The sequence below is a fragment of the Pelodiscus sinensis genome, chromosome 4 (genome assembly GCF_049634645.1).
Source record: "Pelodiscus sinensis isolate JC-2024 chromosome 4, ASM4963464v1, whole genome shotgun sequence".
Classification (NCBI taxonomy): Eukaryota; Metazoa; Chordata; order Testudines; family Trionychidae; genus Pelodiscus; species Pelodiscus sinensis.
The window spans coordinates 133465255-133485763 of NC_134714.1; the positions used below are offsets into that span (position 1 = coordinate 133465255).

The 20509-nt window shown below is 55.6% G+C and overlaps 1 protein-coding gene across 1 annotated transcript; it reads left to right on the forward strand.

Moving 5' to 3' along the window:
• Nucleotides 1-15817: 15817 nt before the first annotated feature.
• Nucleotides 15818-20226, forward strand: LOC102462056 (perforin-1-like). The gene is made up of 2 exons (XM_006134368.2): nucleotides 15818-16347; nucleotides 19110-20226. Exons 1-2 carry the CDS (start codon nucleotides 15818-15820, stop codon nucleotides 20224-20226), a joined length of 1647 nt encoding a protein of 548 aa, XP_006134430.2.
• The last annotated feature ends 283 nt before the right edge of the window (nucleotides 20227-20509 follow it).

The following is a 20509-nucleotide window of genomic DNA, read 5'->3' on the forward strand; positions in this document are numbered from 1 at the left end:
TGAGGAGGGGCACAAGAGTGCATTGGTCAATAATGCTCCATCTTCCCCAAAGCATTTCGTACCTCCAACGTTGCTGACGCTACTGGGCTTCATGCTGTTACTCCTGCTCATGAATCGGTGTCCCCTAAGCTCATAAAAAGCCTCTCCCTTCCATGGACCAGTCACCCTCACAGATCCCCCAGGAAAAACATCCCACACGAACTGCCTCATGCTGCTCTGTCAAACCAGTGCATCTATGGACTGTCTCCAACCAACCAACCACTTAATGTAGCCAATGCATGCAAGCTATTCATCCAACCAACCAACCAACCAACCAACCAACCAACGTAGCTATCCAATACATCCATGGACTGTCTCCAACCAACCAACCACTTTATGTAGCCAATGCATGCAAGCTATTTATCCAACCAACCAACCCACCAACCAAACCAACCCACCTACCAATGTATCTATCTGATACATCCATGGATTGTCTCCATCCAACCAACCACTTTATGTAGCCAATTCATGGAATATTTATCCAAGCAATCAAGCAACCAACGTAGCTATCCAATACATCTATGGACTGTCTCCAACCAACCAACCACTTGATGTATCCAATATATGCAAACTATTCTTCCAAAAAACCAATCAACCAATGTATCTATAAGATACATCCACGGACTGTCTCCATCCAACCAACTATTTTATGTAGCCAATGCATGCAAGCTAGCCAGAGAACCAACCAATCATCCAACGTATTCATCCAATACATGGACCACCTCCAAGTAATTAACCAACCAACTAACTGACCAACCAACTAACTGAAACAACCAATGTCTGTATCCTGTGCATCCAATGTATCCACCAAACCAATTAACCAAGGAATGTATCAAGTTCACCCAAACTTTCTATCTAATCAATTAGTCTATGTATCCTCTACATCCAACATCTCCAATCAATCAACCAACTGTTGTATCCAGTGCTCCCAACATATCCAAGCAATCAATGTAACCGGTGCATCTAAGCTATCCAAATAACTAACCTACCCACGTCTCTCTCCTACGTATATATCCAACATGTTCAACCAACAAAGCAACTCATCCTTCCATTTATCCATCCAATGTGTATATCCAGTACATCCAACCAACCCATGTGTGTCCGTCCATCCATCCATTATCCATCCATCCGTCCAATGAATGTATGTAGTGCATCCAAGCTGTGTCTCCAACCAATCAACGTATGTGACCAGTAGACCATCCAAGCAAACGTATCATATCCTGCATTCAGTTTATTCATCCAATCGATAAACAAGCAATGTTATCCAGGGCTTCCAACCTATCTATGAAACCAACCAATGTGCAGCACATCCAATGTTGGCATCCATCCATCCATCCATCAATCCAGCCAACCAACCAGCCAACCAACCAATAGGTGTTACCAGTACAGCCAAGCACCCAAAGCATGTATGCAGTACATCCAACCAAGCTGTCCACCCAAGAGATGATCAGGACCAAACATCAGCCCCTGCCCTATTGCGGCTTCAATAATGAACCCTTTGCAGAGACTCGAAGATACTCCAGGGGTAGGCACAGTTCTAAACACCTAGAGGGTGGTTCATTTGGGGGCTGTTCTCTGTTGTCTCTTTTGCTTTCCAGAACACCCAGTAGCTCTGACCTTAATTATCTTATCATGAACATGCAGGCCCCATGCTCCACCCCCACCATCCAACTGGATATTCCCTGCTCAGATGATCAACAGTCATACTAATATATCACTTGCCATTGGTAAGATTCACAGTGAACACCGAGTAGGAGCTGTCTCGGGGTTGTTGATTCAGGCTGTCGGCCGACTCAGGGAGATGGCATTACATTAGGGTCATACTGCAAAGGGAACATTACCCCTATCTGTAGGATGTAAGCATCCTGCTGGCTCATGCCTACTGATGTCTGCTGAGAGCCTAGATCACTAGCTCCATTGGGTAGTTAGCTGTTGAAAGAGAGTTGTTAACTCTGAACCCTACTGACGGCCAGACAAATAACTCCAGCCTGGAAAACTACCATGCAGCTTTGCAGCTCCCTCACCACATGATTTGCTTCTGGGTGGCTTCCAGGTCTCTAGCTCTTTGCAATTGTATCTCCCCTGCTTCAATAAACATTTGTGAAAGGAAGTTTGCAAGCAGGAAGCCTCGTTATTCTTCTCACCCCACTAGGATGGAGCGAGATGGAGCAGATGAGAGATGAGCAATACACATTGGGGGACCCTGGGGAATGATAGGCTGCAGGGCAAAAGGCATGGCGAGACAGGGAAGCTAGACATTGGGGTGAGTTTGCTCAACGGGGAGTCCATTGTCATGTGGCCAACACCAGTCAAAGGGAAAGGTTTTGCGAGAGACAGAGAGTGGGTAGAAAAGGGACACGAAGGAATCAATCTGTAGTTTCACAAGGGGGTTTTACCAGCACATGGGTGATAATTGCAGGCTCATACTTTTGCTGAGGGATGCTGGAGGAGATCTGAGGCCTTTCACATCTCCGGGTCCCGATACAGCCGGGGTTCCCAAACTGTGGGACGTGGCTTCATGATGGGCCATGATACAGCCCTTGGTGGGCCACCATGGACAGGGTTGGAGGGTGGACGGGGGGAGATTTCCCCCATAAATGGTACACACCAGCTGTGGCCAACCCGAGGCTCGCGAGCCGCATGCAGCTTCCCCCACCCCACCCCACCCCACCCCCCGGGTGCAGCTCGCGAAGCTCCCTCCCACCCCTCCTCCCCTGTGGCTTGAAAGCAACCCCCATGCCTCCCAAAACTGCCGTCTCCTCCTGGCTCCCTGTGCTGACCTGGGCAGGGGAGCCATCCGGTGAGGCCATGAATGCTGCAGAAATAAAGATGGCAGCAGGTGGCAGGAGCCTGCTGTGGCCAAAAAACCTCAAAATGCATTTAAATGCGGGTTTTTTAAAGGGGCAGAGGCTTTTTTTTTTTTTTGCTTGACAACTTTGCCCCAGCTGTTCATGTTGGATCCACTGCTATCTTGGCTCTTTGCCCAGAATGGGTTGGCCACCCCGGTATACACTGTTGGAGTGGTGACATCCCCTGCCTAGGACCAGAAGAGCCCAGCACCCAAGGCAGGTGGCAGAGGCCGAAGTAGAGCTGCCATGCGGAGGGAGGAGGGAGGAAGGGGAGGAGAAGGGGGCAGCCCCCAGAAATGGCGGCTCCCAGGGCAGCTGGAGGAGGCTGGAGGGTTCACGATGGTTCTCACTCTGAGCTACCACACTGCACAGTCAATGGCTGTTGGGGACCCTGGAGTTTCACCCTCGTTCACCATTCCTAGCTTGACAGCAGCTGAAACAGGCTGGAGCTGCCCTCCCTGCCCATCCCGGCTGTAAGTAACGGCTGCTCCCACTCGGCCAGGGCATGCGACCAGGCCACGGGTCGCTGGACTCCATTTTGGTGCCTGTGTTTTCCCACAGGCTGGGCTGGCAGCCTAGCGTGGCACAAAGCGTTCCCGCCGTAGGAAGAGCCTGCGTAAGGGGGGGCAGGAGACCCCGATTTGTCCTCCCTCCCCCACCACTCACCCCCCGAAAGATGCTGGGAAGCACAAAGAACTCAGCCTGGAGAAGGGGAGCCCAGTCTGTGCCATGAGAATCGGAAGGCCGGCTCGTCCCATCAGCCAGGGGGAGAAATTGCTAATTCGCACCGGCCGTCTAGTGTGCCAGGCGCAGTGTGCGGTCAGGGCCGCATTATGACTTTCGTGGGCCCTAGGCACATTTTACGACGACGATGGTATAAAGACGAATATAATCCAGGCTGGATTATAGTCCTCTTTATACCAATGCAGTCGAAGTACGTATCTCCCTTATTGCGAGACGTAAACTGCGCTGAGGCTAAGTGGGCCTCCTATCCGCCATCGTTCAGTTGGTGCTTATGGCCGAGGCGATATTGGCCATACAGTTTACAGTCACTACGCGTCTCACTATGGTACAAAATAATAGTGCCTATATCAAAGTGTTCTCCATTTTCATTACTTAAAAGGTACCTATTATAAGTAATTTCATCAGTAAGTTATCATCTATTTAGGTTAGGGATTACCTTATATAAATAATTTATTAATTTTGCAAATATGGGATTGTTATTCACGAAATACGTGTGAATAAATTTGAATGGTATGAAGTGCACATGTATATTTTATCATGTCTATATTGTGTGCTTAATTAGAACATTTGAAAAAAACGGGTACATCTCAAATATACTCACCTTATTTCAGAATTGATGATAAGTAGTTCCATAAAATTATTACACGTTTACATGTGAAAGAAATTATTTAGTAAAAATCCAAAAGTGTATTACTGACGGAAATTCTGTTACAGTGTAATAGCCGATTGTTGAGTTGAGCTCTAACTTTCGATTGGAATTATTGCAATTCATAATATAATATAAACAAATTACATTTTTAAATACTGGGGTTTTTTTTGTATTTTAATAAACATTTTTGTAGGCCCTAAAAGTTTCGTGGGCACAAGGTACTTATGCCTTCGTGGGCCCCTCCCACCATAATAATATCAATATTAAAAAATATTTTTGATATAACTTGAAATACTTCAATACTATTTTTTTTCTGTTTTAGGCAAAATTTAATAGATTTTCGTGGGCCCTAAAAGTTTCATTTTTTCCTGATGTGAGAAAAAAATTCAAACATTTTCTTCGACCCTAAAAGTTCATTTTTTTTCTTCTGATTTTAAAAGAAATTAAAACATTTTCGTGGGCCCGTAAAAGTATCGAGGGCTCTGGGCACGGTGCCTACTGTGCCTAATGGATAAGTCAGCCGTGTGTGTGGTTGTTTATTCACAAGGTAATCTGCTGGGATCTCTTTCCGACCACTTCCCATGGGGCTTTCTGTCCTTCATGCACTTGTGTTGTGCTTTGCCCTAGCCACTGTGCTAGGCATGACGCATCTGGGCCATCTCCGGTCAGTTAGCACAGGCATGTGGGGCAGGAAGGGGGCTGTATTAACGAACCTGCCTGGTGCAGAGCGCTGGGCCGTGCAGGACAGTATAATCCTGGGTAACGCACAGCTGCGCATCTGGGGAACTGGCTGGCGTCTCCGCTCTGTGAGTGACTCAAGGCAAGTACTCTGGTCACTCAGTCATCTGGCGCCACCTGCTGTTGTGCTGGGTGATCGCGGCGCCCAGAGAGGCCGGCTGAATTACCAGTAGCGTGAGGCTATGTCTCCACTACAGAGTTTTTTCGGAAAAAAACTTGTGTTCAAGGCCTGAGTGCAAACGTGATTCTGGGCTGCATTCACAGGTGTGTTATGAGCAAGACACAAAAAGTCATTCTTCCGCTCTACTCTGCACTGATTAGGCCTCAGTTGGAGTATTGTGTCTAGTTCTGGGTGCCGCATTTAAGGAAAGATATGGAGAAGTTGAAGTCCAGAGAAGAGCAACAGGAATGAGGAAAGGTCTAGAAAACATGGCCCGTGAGGGGAGACTGAAAGAACTGGGCTTGTTTAGTTTAGAAAGGAGAAGACTGAAGGTTCAGCTAAACTATAAAGATCTTTCAGAAAAAGGTGATGCAAATTCCACAGGAATTAGCATAGCTTCTTCCGATCGCATTTTCGAAAGCGGCTCTTTCAAAAATGGAAGCAAGTCTAGAGGCAGTTTTTTCCAGAACCCCTCCCCCTTTTTCAAAAAAACCCCGCTCTTCCTAAAAAAGGATGTTTACACGGTCCTTTCGAAAAAGAGGTTTTTTTTTTTAAAAAAAAAACCTTCATTTTTTAAAGATTCTTTTTCAAAAATGCGATCCCTTGGAATTTGCATATCTTCTCTCGAAAGATGAGTGTAGTTTAGATGTACCCCGAGAGGCGATATGATAGCGGCTTTCACGTATCTAAAAGGGTGTAACAAGAAGGAGGGAGAAAACTTGTTCCCCTTGGCCTCTGAGGACAGGACAAGAAGCAATGGGCTTAAACTGCAGCAAGGGAGGTTGAGGTTGGACTTGAGGAAAAACTTCCTGTCAGGGTGGTTAAGCACCAGAATAAATTGCCTAGGGAGGTTGTGGAGTCTCCATCTCTGGAGATATGTAAGAGCAGGTTGGACACACGCCTGTCAGGGATGGTCTAGACGGTGCTGGGTCCTGCCGGGAGGGCAGAGGACTGGACTTGATGACCCTCGAGGTCCTTTCCCATTCTGTGATTCTACTACGAGCGCGCAGTCTGGCACTGAGAAGTCTTCCCACCCGGGAGCTTGAAAGCTCGGCTCACTCACGCACAGAAGCTGGCTCAGCAAAAGATACGACATCACCCACCTGGTCTCCCGCCTACCCATCCCGTCACTGTGGCTCCGTTGGGTGCCTCCTGTGCATTTTGGCCCCTGGACGAGGGGTGCAGCTCTTAATGCTGGTAGCCTGCGTTGGGTCCTACTCCTCTCTGAGCCGGGGAGTGGGGGGACTTTGGCATGTGTACCCATGAAGGCAGGAATAAGGTGAACGCAGGGCCGGCCTTGACAGGGGAGTTCTGTGGTTAAGAAGCAAGGAGCACGCTCAACCTGCCGTGTGAGGCCATACAGGAGGCGGAGGCAATGGGGGAAGGAGGAGGTGAGGCCCAGAGGTGACAGGAGGGATTCCTTTGCTACTTTGTCCTGTCCTCCCCCTCACATACTTCTACAAAGGTTCCATCATCCTTGGTGCTCCCCCAGTGACCCGTCTCCCTGGGCGGCTGCTGCTGCTCTTAGCACAACCCAGCTCGGCTTCCGGCCTGGCCCTCGGTGGGAGAAGGAGCAGGGGGAAGAGGTGGGAGTATAGGTGAGTAATGGGTGGGCGAGATTCTGTGGCCTGCACTGTGCAGGGGGTCGGACTAGATGATTGTGATGGTCCCTTCTGACCTTAAAGTCTATGAGTCTATGAAAGCGGCGAGGAGTCCTGTGGCACCTTATAGACTAACTGAAGTGCAGGAGCATAAGCTTTCGTGGGCAAAGACCCACTTTGTCAGATGCACTAACATGGCTACCCCTCTGATATATGAGTCTATGAGTCGTTTAAGTCATCGTTTCGCTTTCAGGCAGAGCGGCCGTCACTTGGAAAGCGCTGAAGAAGCAGAGTCCTTTCATGGTCACCTTCTGCCAGGCAGAGGGGCACCCAAAAGCACCAGATTCAATCGCGAAGGTTTCCCTTCCTGACAAGGCAACGCAGAACTGGTGGGAGCCCCCCACCCAGCCACCTGGGAGATTCACACACCACCCCTGGGCCTCTCTAAGGAGCAGCGTTCCCCCACTCGCCCGCACAGAGTCGGGGCGGAGCAAAGACACTTCTAGCAAAAGGCGAGAAGTCGCCTAGCATCCACTTGAGAACAGGGTTCATTAGCACCCTCCCGAGTTTGGTCAGCAGTGTCTTTTGCCCCAGGCTCTGGGATCCAGCACCCAAAAGTTCCCTTCACGTGTCCCTCCGGTCTCAGGTGTTGGCCTTGCTCAGGGAAGGCCCAGAGATCGGAGGTGTATCTGCGGGAGAGGGGAAAGTCCCTTATCTGGTAGCCGTCTGGGTGCTCGGTTTGGCCTCAGCTGCCCTGCCCGGCACCCTGCCCTCCCAGCTGCTCCGCATTCTCTTGGGTGTCCCATCACTGAACACAGCACTGAGAGAGTTCAGCATCCTACCACTGATCAAGTGGATCGACCTGCTTATCGGTGATTTCAGCTCTCCTGGCCTGCAAGCCAAGGACCCTCCATTGGGTCTTCACACACAGTAGAAAGGAAGGGTCAACTGGCGTCTTGGACAGCCCCTCGCCAGCCGCTCCAAGAACACGTCCCCATCTCTCCAGTAGGTGGCCCTCTGTCCCCCAGTGAGAGAAGCCCCCTGCAGGGGGAACGCCTTGGTGCTGCAGCCCTTGAGTTGCACAAGTGGGTCACGAGCCATTAGTGCACCGGCCCTCGTGAACAAAGTGACTTGCCAGCCACAGGTGATCTTTGGAGCAACGCCGCCCCCTCGTGCTGCCCACCTGGGCAAGGTTGGGTGCACCCATGCAAGCAAGGTCAGCTCTTGATGTTCTGTTACCCCAGAATTGTGGGGACTTGATCGTGAGCTCCCATAACAACCTGGTCACCCACAATGCACTGCAACAACACCACCAAGGATGCTGGTCGGGGGATTCTGGGAGGCCTACCCATAATGCACCATATTCTCTGCTGACCTAGCGACTCAGGCAGCCCAGACAAAAGTAATCAAATGCTGCCATGTGGATCAGTCAGCCCCCAAAAGATCTGACGATGATATTTTCGAGGGTGGACATGACATGTGGTCCCGGTGTCCAGCTGGAAATGGTGCTTGGTCTTCCCTGATGACTGTATTCCAATCCTCATTACAAACATTTCCTGGAAAAGGTAACTCCTTCAAAGAACAGCTGGGGTGTAGCACGTAGGAGAAATAGAAGTTAGCTAGTAGTAAGCAATATTGTCTACAAACGATTTTCCCGTCATCAGCGTTCTCCTGAAAGTTGGAAGAACAAAGACATCAGAGAGCTGCTAAAAGGAATTCATTGAATAATATTTACATAGAAATTACAGCTTTTATGGCCTCCTTCTTGGCTCTTGATAACGCCGTTTGTTAGTCTTTGATAAGACAAGCTTGCCGATCTGCTTGCCTTTTGATGAAAAAGCTCGAAGAGTTATAATTGCCCATGCATACTGTGGACAATCTTGCCAGTAAAGCCGTCTGTCACATTTTGGCAACAAAACATGAATACCAATGACACGCACCTGGACTGCGTTCTAAAGTAAGTGTTCAAGGAAATAGTAAGGAAAATTAAAGGGCCGATGCATTATCATTTGTGTAAACACATCTGGGTGATCAATGGCCAATAACGTTTCTTCTCTGACGCCTGAGGTCTGTTGCCCTGAGAGGACAAAGAATTCCTCACAGGCATTACCCTAGCTATCTGAGATCCATTCTATGATAAATCCGCTACCACATCGCAAATCTATAATGCCCTATGTCCTCCAAAGATCGTGTAGAACAAGAATGGTCAATAGCTCTTCAATTCCGTAAAGGCCCAGGCAGCTTTGTAGTGGCCTGACTTCACTGGAATAAATAATCCAATCTACATCGGTAACAAGCTTTCTATCGTGGTCTCTGCAATCTAGCAGACGACACTGATGGTGTCTAGGAAAGAGTCCTACAGAAACGGAGCTAGGGGTGAGAGTGGATCATAAGCTTAATATGAACCAACAGTGAGACATGGTTGCAAACAAAGCAAACATGATTCTGGGAGGCATGAACAGGAGTGTTGCGAGCAAGATACGAGAAGTCATTCTTCCGCTCTGCTCTGATCTGCGCGGATTAGGCCTCAGTTGGAGGATTGTGTCCAGTTCTGGGCACCACATTTCAGGAAAGACATGGAGAAATTGGAGAAGGTCCAGAGAAGAGCAACAAACATGATGAAAGGTCTAGAGAATATGAGCTATGGGGGAAGTTTCAAAGAACTGGCTTTGTCTGGTTTGGAAAAGAGAAGATTGAGAGGGGACGTGATGAGTACATCTAGACTACACAGCTCCGTCGACAGAGCCATATAAAGTAGTTTACGTGGCATACTCAAAGATTCGGGGATTTAAACAATCCCCGCTTTGTTAAAATAAAAACGGCCGCCGTGCTGTGCCGACGATCAGCTGACCCGGCACAGCGCAGCAGTCTAAACGTGGCATGGTCGACAAGGGAAGCCTTTGTTGACCGCTCCGGTATGCGTCGTGAAACGAGATTTACCGGAGTGGTCGACAAAGGCTTCCCTTGTCGACTGCTCCGTGTCTAGACTGCCACGCTGTGCCAGATCAGCTGATCATCGGCACAGCACGGTGGCCATTTTTATTTTAACAAAGCGGGGATTATTTCAATTCCCGCTTCTTTGACTATGAGAGTAAACTACTTTACATGGCTCTGTCGACGGAGCCATGTAGTCTAGACATACCTGATAGCGGTTTTCAAGTATCTAAAAGGGTGTCACAAGGAGGAGGGAGAAAAATTGTTCTCCTTGGCCTCTGATGATAGGGCAAGAAGCAATGGGCTTAAACTGCAGCAAGGGAGGTTTATGGATAGACAGGAAAAGCTTCCTACCTGCTACCAGTAAAACACCGGAATAAACTGCCTAGGGAGGTTGTGGAATCTCCATCCCTGGAGATATGTAAGAGCAGTTTGGATGACATCAATCAGGGATGATCTAGACGGTGCTTGGTCCTGCCGTGAGGGCAGGGGACTGGACGTGAAAACCCTGCAAGGACCCTTCCAGTTCTAGCGTGCTAGGATTCTAGGATCCAACAGCTGCAGGCTGAAGTGAGCCAAATTCAGACAGAAACTAAGGCCACAAGTTTTAACAAAGGGGGTGGTTAAGCGCTGGAGCAATTCGCTGAGGACGCTGGTGAATTCTCCATCACGGACACTTTGTACATGAACGGTGGCTTTTCCCCCCTGAAGGATCTGCTCTCGCTCCCATGGGAATTCGTTTTCCTGAAGTTGGGAGAGTTGGGACGCTGGGAATGGGCGACAGGGGGGCATTCACTTGATGATTCCCTGTTCTTTTCCTTCCCTCTGGGGCACCGGGCGTTGGCCACTGTCGGCCGACAGGACACTAGACTGAGAATCACACGGCCCCTGGTGGACCTAGCTCTGTGGATCCATCGCACTGAGCTCCGTCCCTACCCCACGCCGATGTCAGGGGTACGTCACATGGTGACCACCCCTCGACGCTCCTGTAGCCCCCAGCCATTTCGGGGTGCAGGATGATGAGGATGCAGGCTGGAGCATGGGGGGCAGGAAAGGCAGGGACCAGGCGGCCTTTAGCCGGTGTGAGGGGCAGAAGAAGCAGCAGAACTTTGAACGGAGCCGCCCCAAGACACACAGTGAGCCCCACACCGAGGCGCTGGGCCCAGCCACTCTCCGAGGGGCAGGGAGCCTGGATGGAAAGTCTCAAAGCCGGCCCAGCCTGGCGTCCTGCTCCCTGCGTCCCATCCACCTCTTGCTGGGACAGAACAGCCCCAAGCAGGAGGCGCCGAGGTGGGGACAGGTGCTGGTCGTGGGAGTAGGACCAAGGGACACCCACAATGACGGTGAAGCGGGCCACCAACTTGTCGCCCACAGCAAGGTCTCCTGCCAGGCCGGGAGGTGCTTCCTCGCCATGAGGAAGTGCCAGCTGAAAATGCCCCCCCCCTCCCCAGCTGGCTCCCAGAGGCTGGATCTAGCAGGTGGCAGGCAGATGCCGGAGCCTGGCTGTTTCCTGGATGCCCTGGAGCTGGGTCATTTAGGGGCAGCGGAGCTGGTGGGGTGGGCTGGAAGACCCTGCAGTGGGGCAGGGCCCCAAGGCTGGGGTGAGGGGTGGGGAGCAGGGAATGTACCCCACTGCTAAGGATGCTGCTACCCACGGCTCCTTGCTTAACCATCCTCTCCACCCAGATCACAGCCCACCCTTGTGCCCCACACCAGAGCTGGCTGCATCTCAGCGCCGGGCAGGTTGCATGTTTGATCCCTGGGGCAGATCTAAGCCAAGTCCCGGCCACGGTGAGGCCTTGGGGCACCCTGGTCCCTGCCCCCCGGCACAGCCTGGCTGGCTGGGGCTTGAAGGTTTTGGTCTAACCCCCGAGCTGGGCTCAATGTGACGCTGCAGGTGAAATTCCCTGCCCTGGGCGAGAGCCGCTGACCATCTGGCCTCGTTCAAGGAAAGATGCTGGGAACGACAGGGTGGGGGGAGCTGGGACTGTGAGGGAGGGGGCAGGAGAGCCCATAGGCCCAGTGGAGGAGGGTGAACGGCTGTGCCAACCCCCCCCCCATGGTGCCCTATAGCCCCCAGTCCTCCTCTGCCCACAGATCTACCACCCATCAGGGCACCCCCCAAGCCGCCCCCAGCCCCACTACCCCCTCCACCCCCTGCTGCTCAATAGCCCATTGTCCTGGCAGGGGAGGGGCAGGCAACAGCTGGCTCCCAGGTGTGTTGATCTAGAGGGTGGCAGCCGGCTGGTTAAATTGGGCCCAGCCGCCGGGGCCAAGGCAGATCTGGGCAGCTCAGCCTCCGGCCGGGGAACGGGCACCGGACCCCCAGACGGGAGCCCTGCGCGTTAGTGGACCCACGGCAGACGGTATTCCTGGGGGTGGGGGGATGGGCTGGGAGGGGCAGGTCCGGGCTGGGGGGAGGGGCCAATCTAGGCTGTGACAGGGGAGGGGAGAGCGGGGGGCTGACGTGGTGGGGGAGTCAAGAGGAGCAGCACCGTCCCTTCAATTCTGTGTGGCCCATATGGAGCTCTGGGAGTGGGAGGCGGCTCCGGGTGGGGGGGTGGGGCCGAAGGATACAGATGACAGGATGGGGCCCTGGGTTGAGGCAAGGGGCCAGGGGGAGGGCTCTGGGACTGGCCCAGGGATGAGGGGGTCAGGATGCAGAAGGGGGCTGTGGGTTGAGGCAGGGGGTCAGAGGGAGGGCTCTGGGACTGACCCGGGCATGAGGGGGTCAGGATGCAGAAGGGGGCTGTGGGTTGAGGCAGGGGGTCAGAGGGAGGGCTCTGGGGCTGGCCTGGGGATGAGGGGGTCAGGATGCAGAAGGGGGCTGTGGGTTGAGGCAGGGGGTCAGAGGGAGGGCTCTGGGGCTGGCCCGGGGATGAGGGGGTCAGGATGCAGAAGGGGGCTGTGGGTTGAGGCAGGGGGTCAGGGGGAGAGCTCTGGGGCTGGCCCGGGGATGAGGGGGTCAGGATGCAGAAGGGGGCTGTGGGTTGAGGCAGGGGGTCAGGGCTGGGGGGAGGGCTCTGGGGCTGGCCCGGGGATGAGGGGGTCAGGATGCAGAAGGGGGCTGTGGGTTGAGGCAGGGGGTCAGGGCTGTGGGGAGGGCTCTGGGACTGACCCGGGCATGAGGGGGTCAGGATGCAGAAGGGGGCTGTGGGTTGAGGCAGGGGGTCAGGGCTGGGGGGAGGGCTCTGGGGCTGGCCCGGGGATGAGGGGGTCAGGATGCAGAAGGGGGCTGTGGGTTGAGGCAGGGGGTCAGGGCTGGGGGGAGGGCTCTGGGGCTGGCCCGGGGATGAGGGGGTCAGGATGCAGAAGGGGGCTGTGGGTTGAGGCAGGGGGTCAGGGTTGGGGGGAGGGCTCTGGGGCTGGCCCGGGGGTGAGGGGGTCAGGATGCAGAAGGGGGCTGTGGGTTGAGGCAGGGGGTCAGGGTTGGGGGGAGGGCTCTGGGGCTGGCCCGGGGGTGAGGGGGTCAGGATGCAGAAGGGGGCTGTGGGTTGAGGCAGGGGGTCAGGGCTGGGGGGAGGGCTCTGGGGCTGGCCCGGGGATGAGGGGGTCAGGATGCAGAAGGGGGCTGTGGGTTGAGGCAGGGGGTCAGAGGGAGGGCTCTGGGGCTGCCCTGGGGATGAGGGGGTCAGGATGCAGAAGGAGGCTGTGGGTTGAGGCAGGGGGTCAGGGCTGGGGGGAGGGCTCTGGGGCTGGCCCGGGGGTGAGGGGGTCAGGATGCAGAAGGGGGCTGTGGGTTGAGGCAGGGGGTCAGGGCTGGGGGGAGGGCTCTGGGGCTGGCCCGGGGATGAGGGGGTCAGGATGCAGAAGGGGGCTGTGGGTTGAGGCAGGGGGTCAGGGTTGGGGGGAGGGCTCTGAGGCTGGCCCGGGGATGAGGGGGTCAGGATGCAGAAGGAGGCTGTGGGTTGAGGCAGGGGGTCAGGGTTGGGGGGAGGGCTCTGGGGCTGGCCCGGGGGTGAGGGGTTTGGGTGCAAGAGGGGGCTGTGGGTTGGGGGGGCTCAGGACCGGGGTGCTGGGAGGGGTGCCAGCTCTGGAATGGGGGTGTGGGCTTTAAGACGGGGAGCTGGGGGGGCAGGAAGTGGCTCGGGGTGCGGTGGGAGACTTGGAGCTTGGGTTTACCTGGGGGGCTCCTGGTCCGGCTTCTGGGGGCAGCATGCGGCTCCGTAAAGCACCCCGGCCAGTGGGAACACAGAGTCAGTGCCCAGGGGTGGGGCAACACATGGGCCCCAGGCTCCCCTCCCCCCCCAGGGACCTCCCCTAGCGGCTGCCTCCCCGCCTGCCCCCGTCGGAGCAGCCCCATGCTTGGGACGGTGAGGAGGGTCCCTGCTGCCCTGGCTGTGGCAGCGTCGGGGCGGCGCCTCCCCGCTGCAGCCCGGAGCCCCCGCACGGCTTGGAGGGACCTGAGATCTCCGTATGCACAGCCCCTGGTGCTGTCTGCGGCCATTCCCCCGCGCCCTGCCCCAGAGCGCGGCAAAGGGAGGGCCCAGCGCTTCGCCCTGCTCAGACGTGCCCGCCCGCCTTCTCGGAGCCCCGCACGCAGGGATAGGGACTCGGCTTCCCTGCCTCCTGCTGTCCCCGTGACAATCAGCCCGAGCTCGGGAAGCCGCTAGCAAAGCCTCATCTGCTCGTGCCCAGAGGGGACTTGGCGAGAGCCGAAATCTCAACCATTCTGCCTGCCCCGAGCATGCCCAGAGTAGGGCTTGGCCTGGCATTGCTCCTCCGGGGTGGGGCGGGGCCAGGCAGCAGAAGGGAGAGCGTGGGGGGGGTCTCACTGCTGCTGGGGGGGGGGGTTCAGTGACCCTCCAGCCCCCACAGCGTGGAGGAGGAAGCGTCTGATCCCAGCACCGAGGGGATAAAAGCCAGACCAGGGGGGAGCTATAATGGAAGAGACAGATGGGGCAAGGAGCCGGGGCCAGACGGGGGAGGGCAGAGATGCTGTGACTGGAGCTGGAGGAGGGGAGAGGGAGGCCGGGAAGGGGACCTGTTGGGGTAGGGTGGGTGGGTACGGGAAGGCTAGAAGCCTGAAGTAAGATCAGAGCCTGTCATACCAGATGCAGCCTAGATCCCACTGACTGAGCTCAAGACACTATTGTGACGGGTGCTACCCAGACAGGGGGGAGAGAAATTCCCTGTCCCAAAGAGCTGACGTCCTACCCCAACAAATGCATGATCATTCTCCCCATTTTACTGAGGGGCAAACTGAGGCCCAGAGAGACTCACAGGCTTGTCCAACATCACACAAGGGTCTGCAGCAGAGATGCGAATAGGACCCATTGCGCTAAGGGCAGCTTGAAACGGTTCTCCTGAAATTGCTGCACAACCTGTGGAACTCACCAGTGCAGGATAGGAATAGGGCCAAGGGTTCATCTGGATTCTGAACAGGACCTGTCTGTGGAGAATGGGAGAGCCAGAGTTAGCATCCCAACAGGTTTCAATCCATGTGTTTGAAAGGGATACAAGTCAGATGCTTCCCATTCTGGCTTCTCTTAGAAAAGGCTTTCTGGTGTGCATAGGCCTAGCGGGGGACAACAAGGGTTCAGCCTCCAGCCCACGAGTCGGAACCAGCTGTGATTGGGCTGCAGGAACATGATCCTCAGTCGGTGGTCAAATCCACCACTCCCCTTGTCTCCAGGGGGCCCAGAGGCCAGTCACAGCCAGCTAAAGTCTGACAAGTATGGGAATTTGTGTGGCAATACACCGCCCCCTAGAGGTCAGACCCGGCTAGAGCAGCGGCCCATGAATGAAAAGGGAGATGAGCATCTTCTCCCCTGGTGGTGAGTGACAGCTATTACTAATGCAACAGGAAGGGGAGGGGTTATGCCAATGTACAAAGGGGTGTTCCAATGTGAAATTGGGGAGCTGTTTCAACTGCATAAAGCCAACAGGTTCCTGGATCCCAGACACGCAGCAGATGTGATAGACATTGTGATTGACGGAAACAGAGGTATTGGAGGCCGCTTGCTTGACCTCTCTCCAGATAGCCAAGTTAACCAGCGGAACTGCCTGCTACAGGATTATGATTAATGCAGGATCTCTTTATGTCTCTCTCTGTAGTGGGTTTCAGAAACAGACGCCCTTTCCTGTGCCTGTCGCCCCAGCCATGCCCAATCTTAGAGCCTTCCTCCTCCTCCTCTTCGTAGTTCTCCTCCCTGGGGTCTCCCCCGACTGCCAAACGGGCACGGCTGCTGCATGCACAAATGCGACCTTCGTGCCAGGGCACAACCTGCTGGGGGAGGGAATCGACGTGACCACACTGGGCCGGACTGGGGCCTACTTGGTGGACACCAGCCAGTGGCGTGGCCCAAATGGCTCTTGCACCCTGTGCCGGAACCCTGTGCAGGGTGGGCAGTGGCAAAGGCTGCCACTGGCCGTGGTGGACTGGCGGGCCCAGGTCGCGTGCCGCTGGAGGCTCAGCAGCTCGGTGCAGAAGTCGGCGATGGGCATGATGGAGTCGTTGTCGGCCGTGATCCTGAACAACTGGAAGGTGGGGCTGACGGTGTCTGTGCCGCCCGTCGGTGTCTGGCTCGGGCTGGCCGGCTCGCACTCCAAACTGGCCCAATTCGTCATGCAGAAGTCCCGGCAGGACAAATACTCCTTCATCAGCCACGAGGTTTCCTGCCAGTACTACAGGTAAGCCCCAGCCGGCACCCCTCCCGACACAGAAAGGGCTCACCCGGCCCTGAGATGCAGCTGGCTCTGGGGAGAGGCGACAGAGGAACAGTTTTCAGTGATGTCCTTTTTGTCGAGGAGCCGAACATGCTCCCAGCCCCGAGTGTCCCCCAAACTGGGGCTTTGCAATGTCCGGCTTTCTTGTGGCCCGTTCCTTTAGCAGAGGAACAGCTCAGGATTGGATTTGCCCTGAGCTAACAGAGAGAGGAGGGCGAGGGACGTCCGGCACGAGGGATAAGGACAAAGCGCTGACCACCAACTAAAAGTTTTTGGGTGGGTAAGGCGTAACAAAACAAGCTACCAGGCAGTTTCCTCCTCCACCTCCCTTCCAGCCAGAAGGCTGACCACCCCTCCGGCCGACATCTCCCACGAGCCCAATGTGCTCAGGTCCTTGGTCATCAGAGGTGAAAGATCACACGGGGTCCTGGGCTCCTCTCTTGCGAAATGCTGAGTAGTTAAGTCCGTCCAGGCTGTGAGGAGGGTGACACAGAACCACAGAGCTCTAGAACTGGAAGGGATCTTGAGAGCCATCAAGTCCAGTCTAGCACCATCTAGCTCATCCCTGGCAGGCGTGTGTCCAACCAGCTCTTAAATCTCTCCAGAGATGGGGATTCCACAACCCCCCTGGGCAATTTATTCCAGTGTTTAGCCACCCTGATAGACAGGAGCTTTTTCCTAATGTCCAACCTGAACCTCCCTTGCTGCAGTTTAAGCCCGTTGCTTGTCCTATCCTCAGAGGCCAAGGAGAATAATTATTGTCCCTTCTCCTTACAACATGGGGCCGTCTGGCCGAGGAAAGTCCACGGCGCTTTGTCCCCCTGCGTGGGGTTTGCCAAAATTCAAATCGATCTGTCCCTGCACTCGCCTCTCAGGGCTGCCTTGATGGTCCGGCCGTGTTGACCACCTCTCGCAGTCCCACAGTCTCCTCTTGCACCTGGGAGACACCTTCCAGGCACAGAACCACAGTCCTTTATCGGGGGGGGGGGGGGTACCTTCCAGGGACAGAACCACAGCCCGTTATCGGGGGGGGGATACCTTCCAGGGACAGAACCACAGTCCTTTATCGGGGGGGGGGGGTACCTTCCAGGGACAGAACCACAGCCCGTTATCGGGGGGGGGGATACCTTCCAGGGACAGAACCACAGCCCGTTATTGGGGGGGTACCTTCCAGGGACAGAACCACAGCCCGTTATCGGGGGGGTACCTTCCAGGGACAGAACCACAGCCCTTTATGGGGGGGTACCTTCCAGGGACAGAACCATAGTCCTTTATCGGGGGGGGGAACCTCCCAGGGACAGAACCACAGTCCTTTATCGGGGGGTGGGGGGTACCTTCCAGGCACAGAACCACAGCCCGTTATTGGGGGGGTACCTTCCAGGCACAGAACCACAGCCCTTTATGGGGGGGTACCTTCCAGGCACAGAACCATAGTCCTTTATCGGGGGGGGGGGTACCTTCCAGGCACAGAACCATAGTCCTTTATCGGGGGGGGTACCTTCCAGGGACAGAACCATAGTCCTTTATCGGGGGGGGGGGTACCTTCCAGGGACAGAACCACAGCCCGTTATGGGGGGGGTACCTTCCAGGGACAGAACCACAGCCCGTTATGGGGGGGGTACCTTCCAGGGACAGAACCACAGCCCGTTATGGGGGGGGTACCTTCCAGGGACAGAACCACAGCCCGTTATGGGGGGGGTACCTTCCAGGAACAGAACCACAGCCCGTTATTGGGGGGGAGTACCTCCAGGGACAGAACCACAGCCCGTTATCGGGGGGGTACCTCCCAGGGACAGAACCACAGCCCGTTATCGGGGGGGTACCTTCCAGGGACAGAACCACAGCCCGTTATTGGGGGGGGGTACCTTCCAGGGACAGAACCACAGCCCGTTATGGGGGGGGTACCTTCCAGGGACAGAACCACAGCCCGTTATTGGGGGGAGTACCTCCAGGGACAGAACCACAGCCCGTTATTGGGGGGGTTACCTTCCAGGGACAGAACCACAGCCCTTTATCAGCGGGGGGGTACCTTCCAGGGACAGAACCACAGCCCTTTATCGGGGGGGGGGGGTTATGTTCCAGGGACAGAACCACAGCCCTTTATCGGGGGGGGGGGTTACGTTCCAGGGACAGAACCACAGCCCTTTATCGGGGGGGGGGGGGGGGTTACGTTCCAGGGACAGAACCACAGCCCTTTATCGGGGGGGGTTACCTTCCAGGGACAGAACCACAGCCCTTTATCAGCGGGGGGGTACCTTCCAGGGACAGAACCAGAGCCCTTTATCAGGGGGGGGTTACGTTCCAGGGACAGAACCACAGCCCTTTATCGGGAGGGTACCTCTCGCCCTGCCTGGCAGACGCACACCGACAACAGAGTCCCCAAGCCGTCGGTGTGCTGGGAGATTTTCAGTAGCCTGGCACTGAGAGCGCGAGCAGGGAGTTAGGACCTTGCTTTCCACAGCTGGCACGGCACCTTTGAGGTGCAGGTGATGACGTGGATAAGGGGAGGGACACTGACCAGGTCAGCCAGCTGAAACTCATCACCAGGAGCCCTTGTTCTCTGGCCCTGGGCCACTGTTGGGATCACACCAGAGTCACAACCACCCAGGCTCAGATCCGGCCCAGGGTGGGGCCTGGGACGGCTCGGGGGGCTGGGAACGGGATCTTTGGCATGCGTGGGTGTCCATGGAGGATGTTCTAATTGTCCCATACATGTCTGGGGGCAGGTTCCGGGTCAGCAGGACACCTCCGCTCGCCCAGGATTTCATCCAGACGGTGAAGAACCTCCCCAGCGCGTACAACAAGACCTCCCAGCCCGAGTACCATCACCTGATCCAGACCTACGGCACCCACTACGTGTCCCAGGTGTACTTGGGGGGCCGGGCGCGGGACGTGACCGCCGTGCGGGTCTGCCAGGCGGCGCTGGAGGACCTGTCCGTGGAGGAGATCGAGGATTGTCTGAGCATGGAGGCATCCCTCAACCTCAAGCTGATTTCATTAGGGGCCGGCTTCAGCAAATGTAAGAAACAGAGGACGGCGATGAGCTCCCAGCAGAGTTTCCATGAGCACTACCGGGAGCGCCTGGTGGAGGTGGAGGGAGGGCAGAACACAGCCGACCTGCTGTTCTCCAGCACTTCCGCGGGGGCCTTCTCGGAGTGGGCGAAAACCGTGAAGTCCCTCCCCGGGCTACTCACCTACTCCCTGAGGCCGATTCACACCTTGGTGCAGCAGGACTCCGCCAAGCGGGAGGCGCTGAGGCAGGCGGTGAGCGAGTACATCCTGAAGAGGGCCTTGCGGAGGAATTGCATCCAGAGCTGCCCCCGGGGGGCCTGGCCCAGTGCCCTTGACCCCTGCTCCTGCACCTCCTCCCCTGGGGATGGCTTCATCAACCCCTTTGGCTGCTCGCGGCACCGGGGCCTTGGAAAACTGCAGGTGACGGTGGAGCGGGCCAACGGCCTGCGGGGCGACGTCTTCTCCAAGACAGATGCCTACGTCAAGGTCTTCTTCGCGGGCAGGGAGATCCGGACTTGGATCATCGGCAACAATGACAATCCCGTCTGGAATAACGTTATGGACTTTGGGTCCGTCCATGTGACCGCCGCCAGCCAGGTCAACGTCGAGGTCTGGGACAAAGACCGGTGGAGGGATGATCATCTGGGGTCCTGCACCATCCGACTGACGGCCGGGGGGCCCCACCACAGGGAGTGTTACCTGAAACGTGGCCACATCAGGCTCCACTACAGCCTGCGCTGTGGGCCCCACCTTGGGGGCCCGAGCTGTTCTGAGTACGTTTCCCAGCCCCAACCCCAACACGCCATAGCCATGGGGAAGTACCCCTTGTAGTAATGCTGTGGGTGGGGAATTGAAGAGAAGCATGGGATGTGCCCCAAAGCATTCCTAGCACCTACTCTGCTACTGGACTTCAGCTCTTATTCCTGCTTGGAAATTGGTGTCTTCTAAGGCCAGAACAGCCTCCTTTCCTTTGGACCTGTCACCTTCACAGAGATCCCTCTGGAAAAACATCCCACCATTAACTGCCTCATCCTGCTCTGTCAAACCAGTGAATCCAGGCACTGACTCCAGCCAATCAATCACTTCATGTTTTCAATGTATGCAAGCTATTCAT

What these genes read in the sequence shown, in the direction of transcription:
- LOC102462056 (XM_006134368.2), top strand. Translation starts at nt 15,818, where the DNA reads ATGCCCAATCTTAGAGCCTTCCTCCTCCTCCTCTTCGTAGTTCTCCTC. An exon ending in GTTTCCTGCCAGTACTACAG is followed by an intron (nt 16,348 to 19,109) that starts GTAAGCCCCAGC and finishes GTCTGGGGGCAG; the next exon opens with GTTCCGGGTCAGCAGGACAC.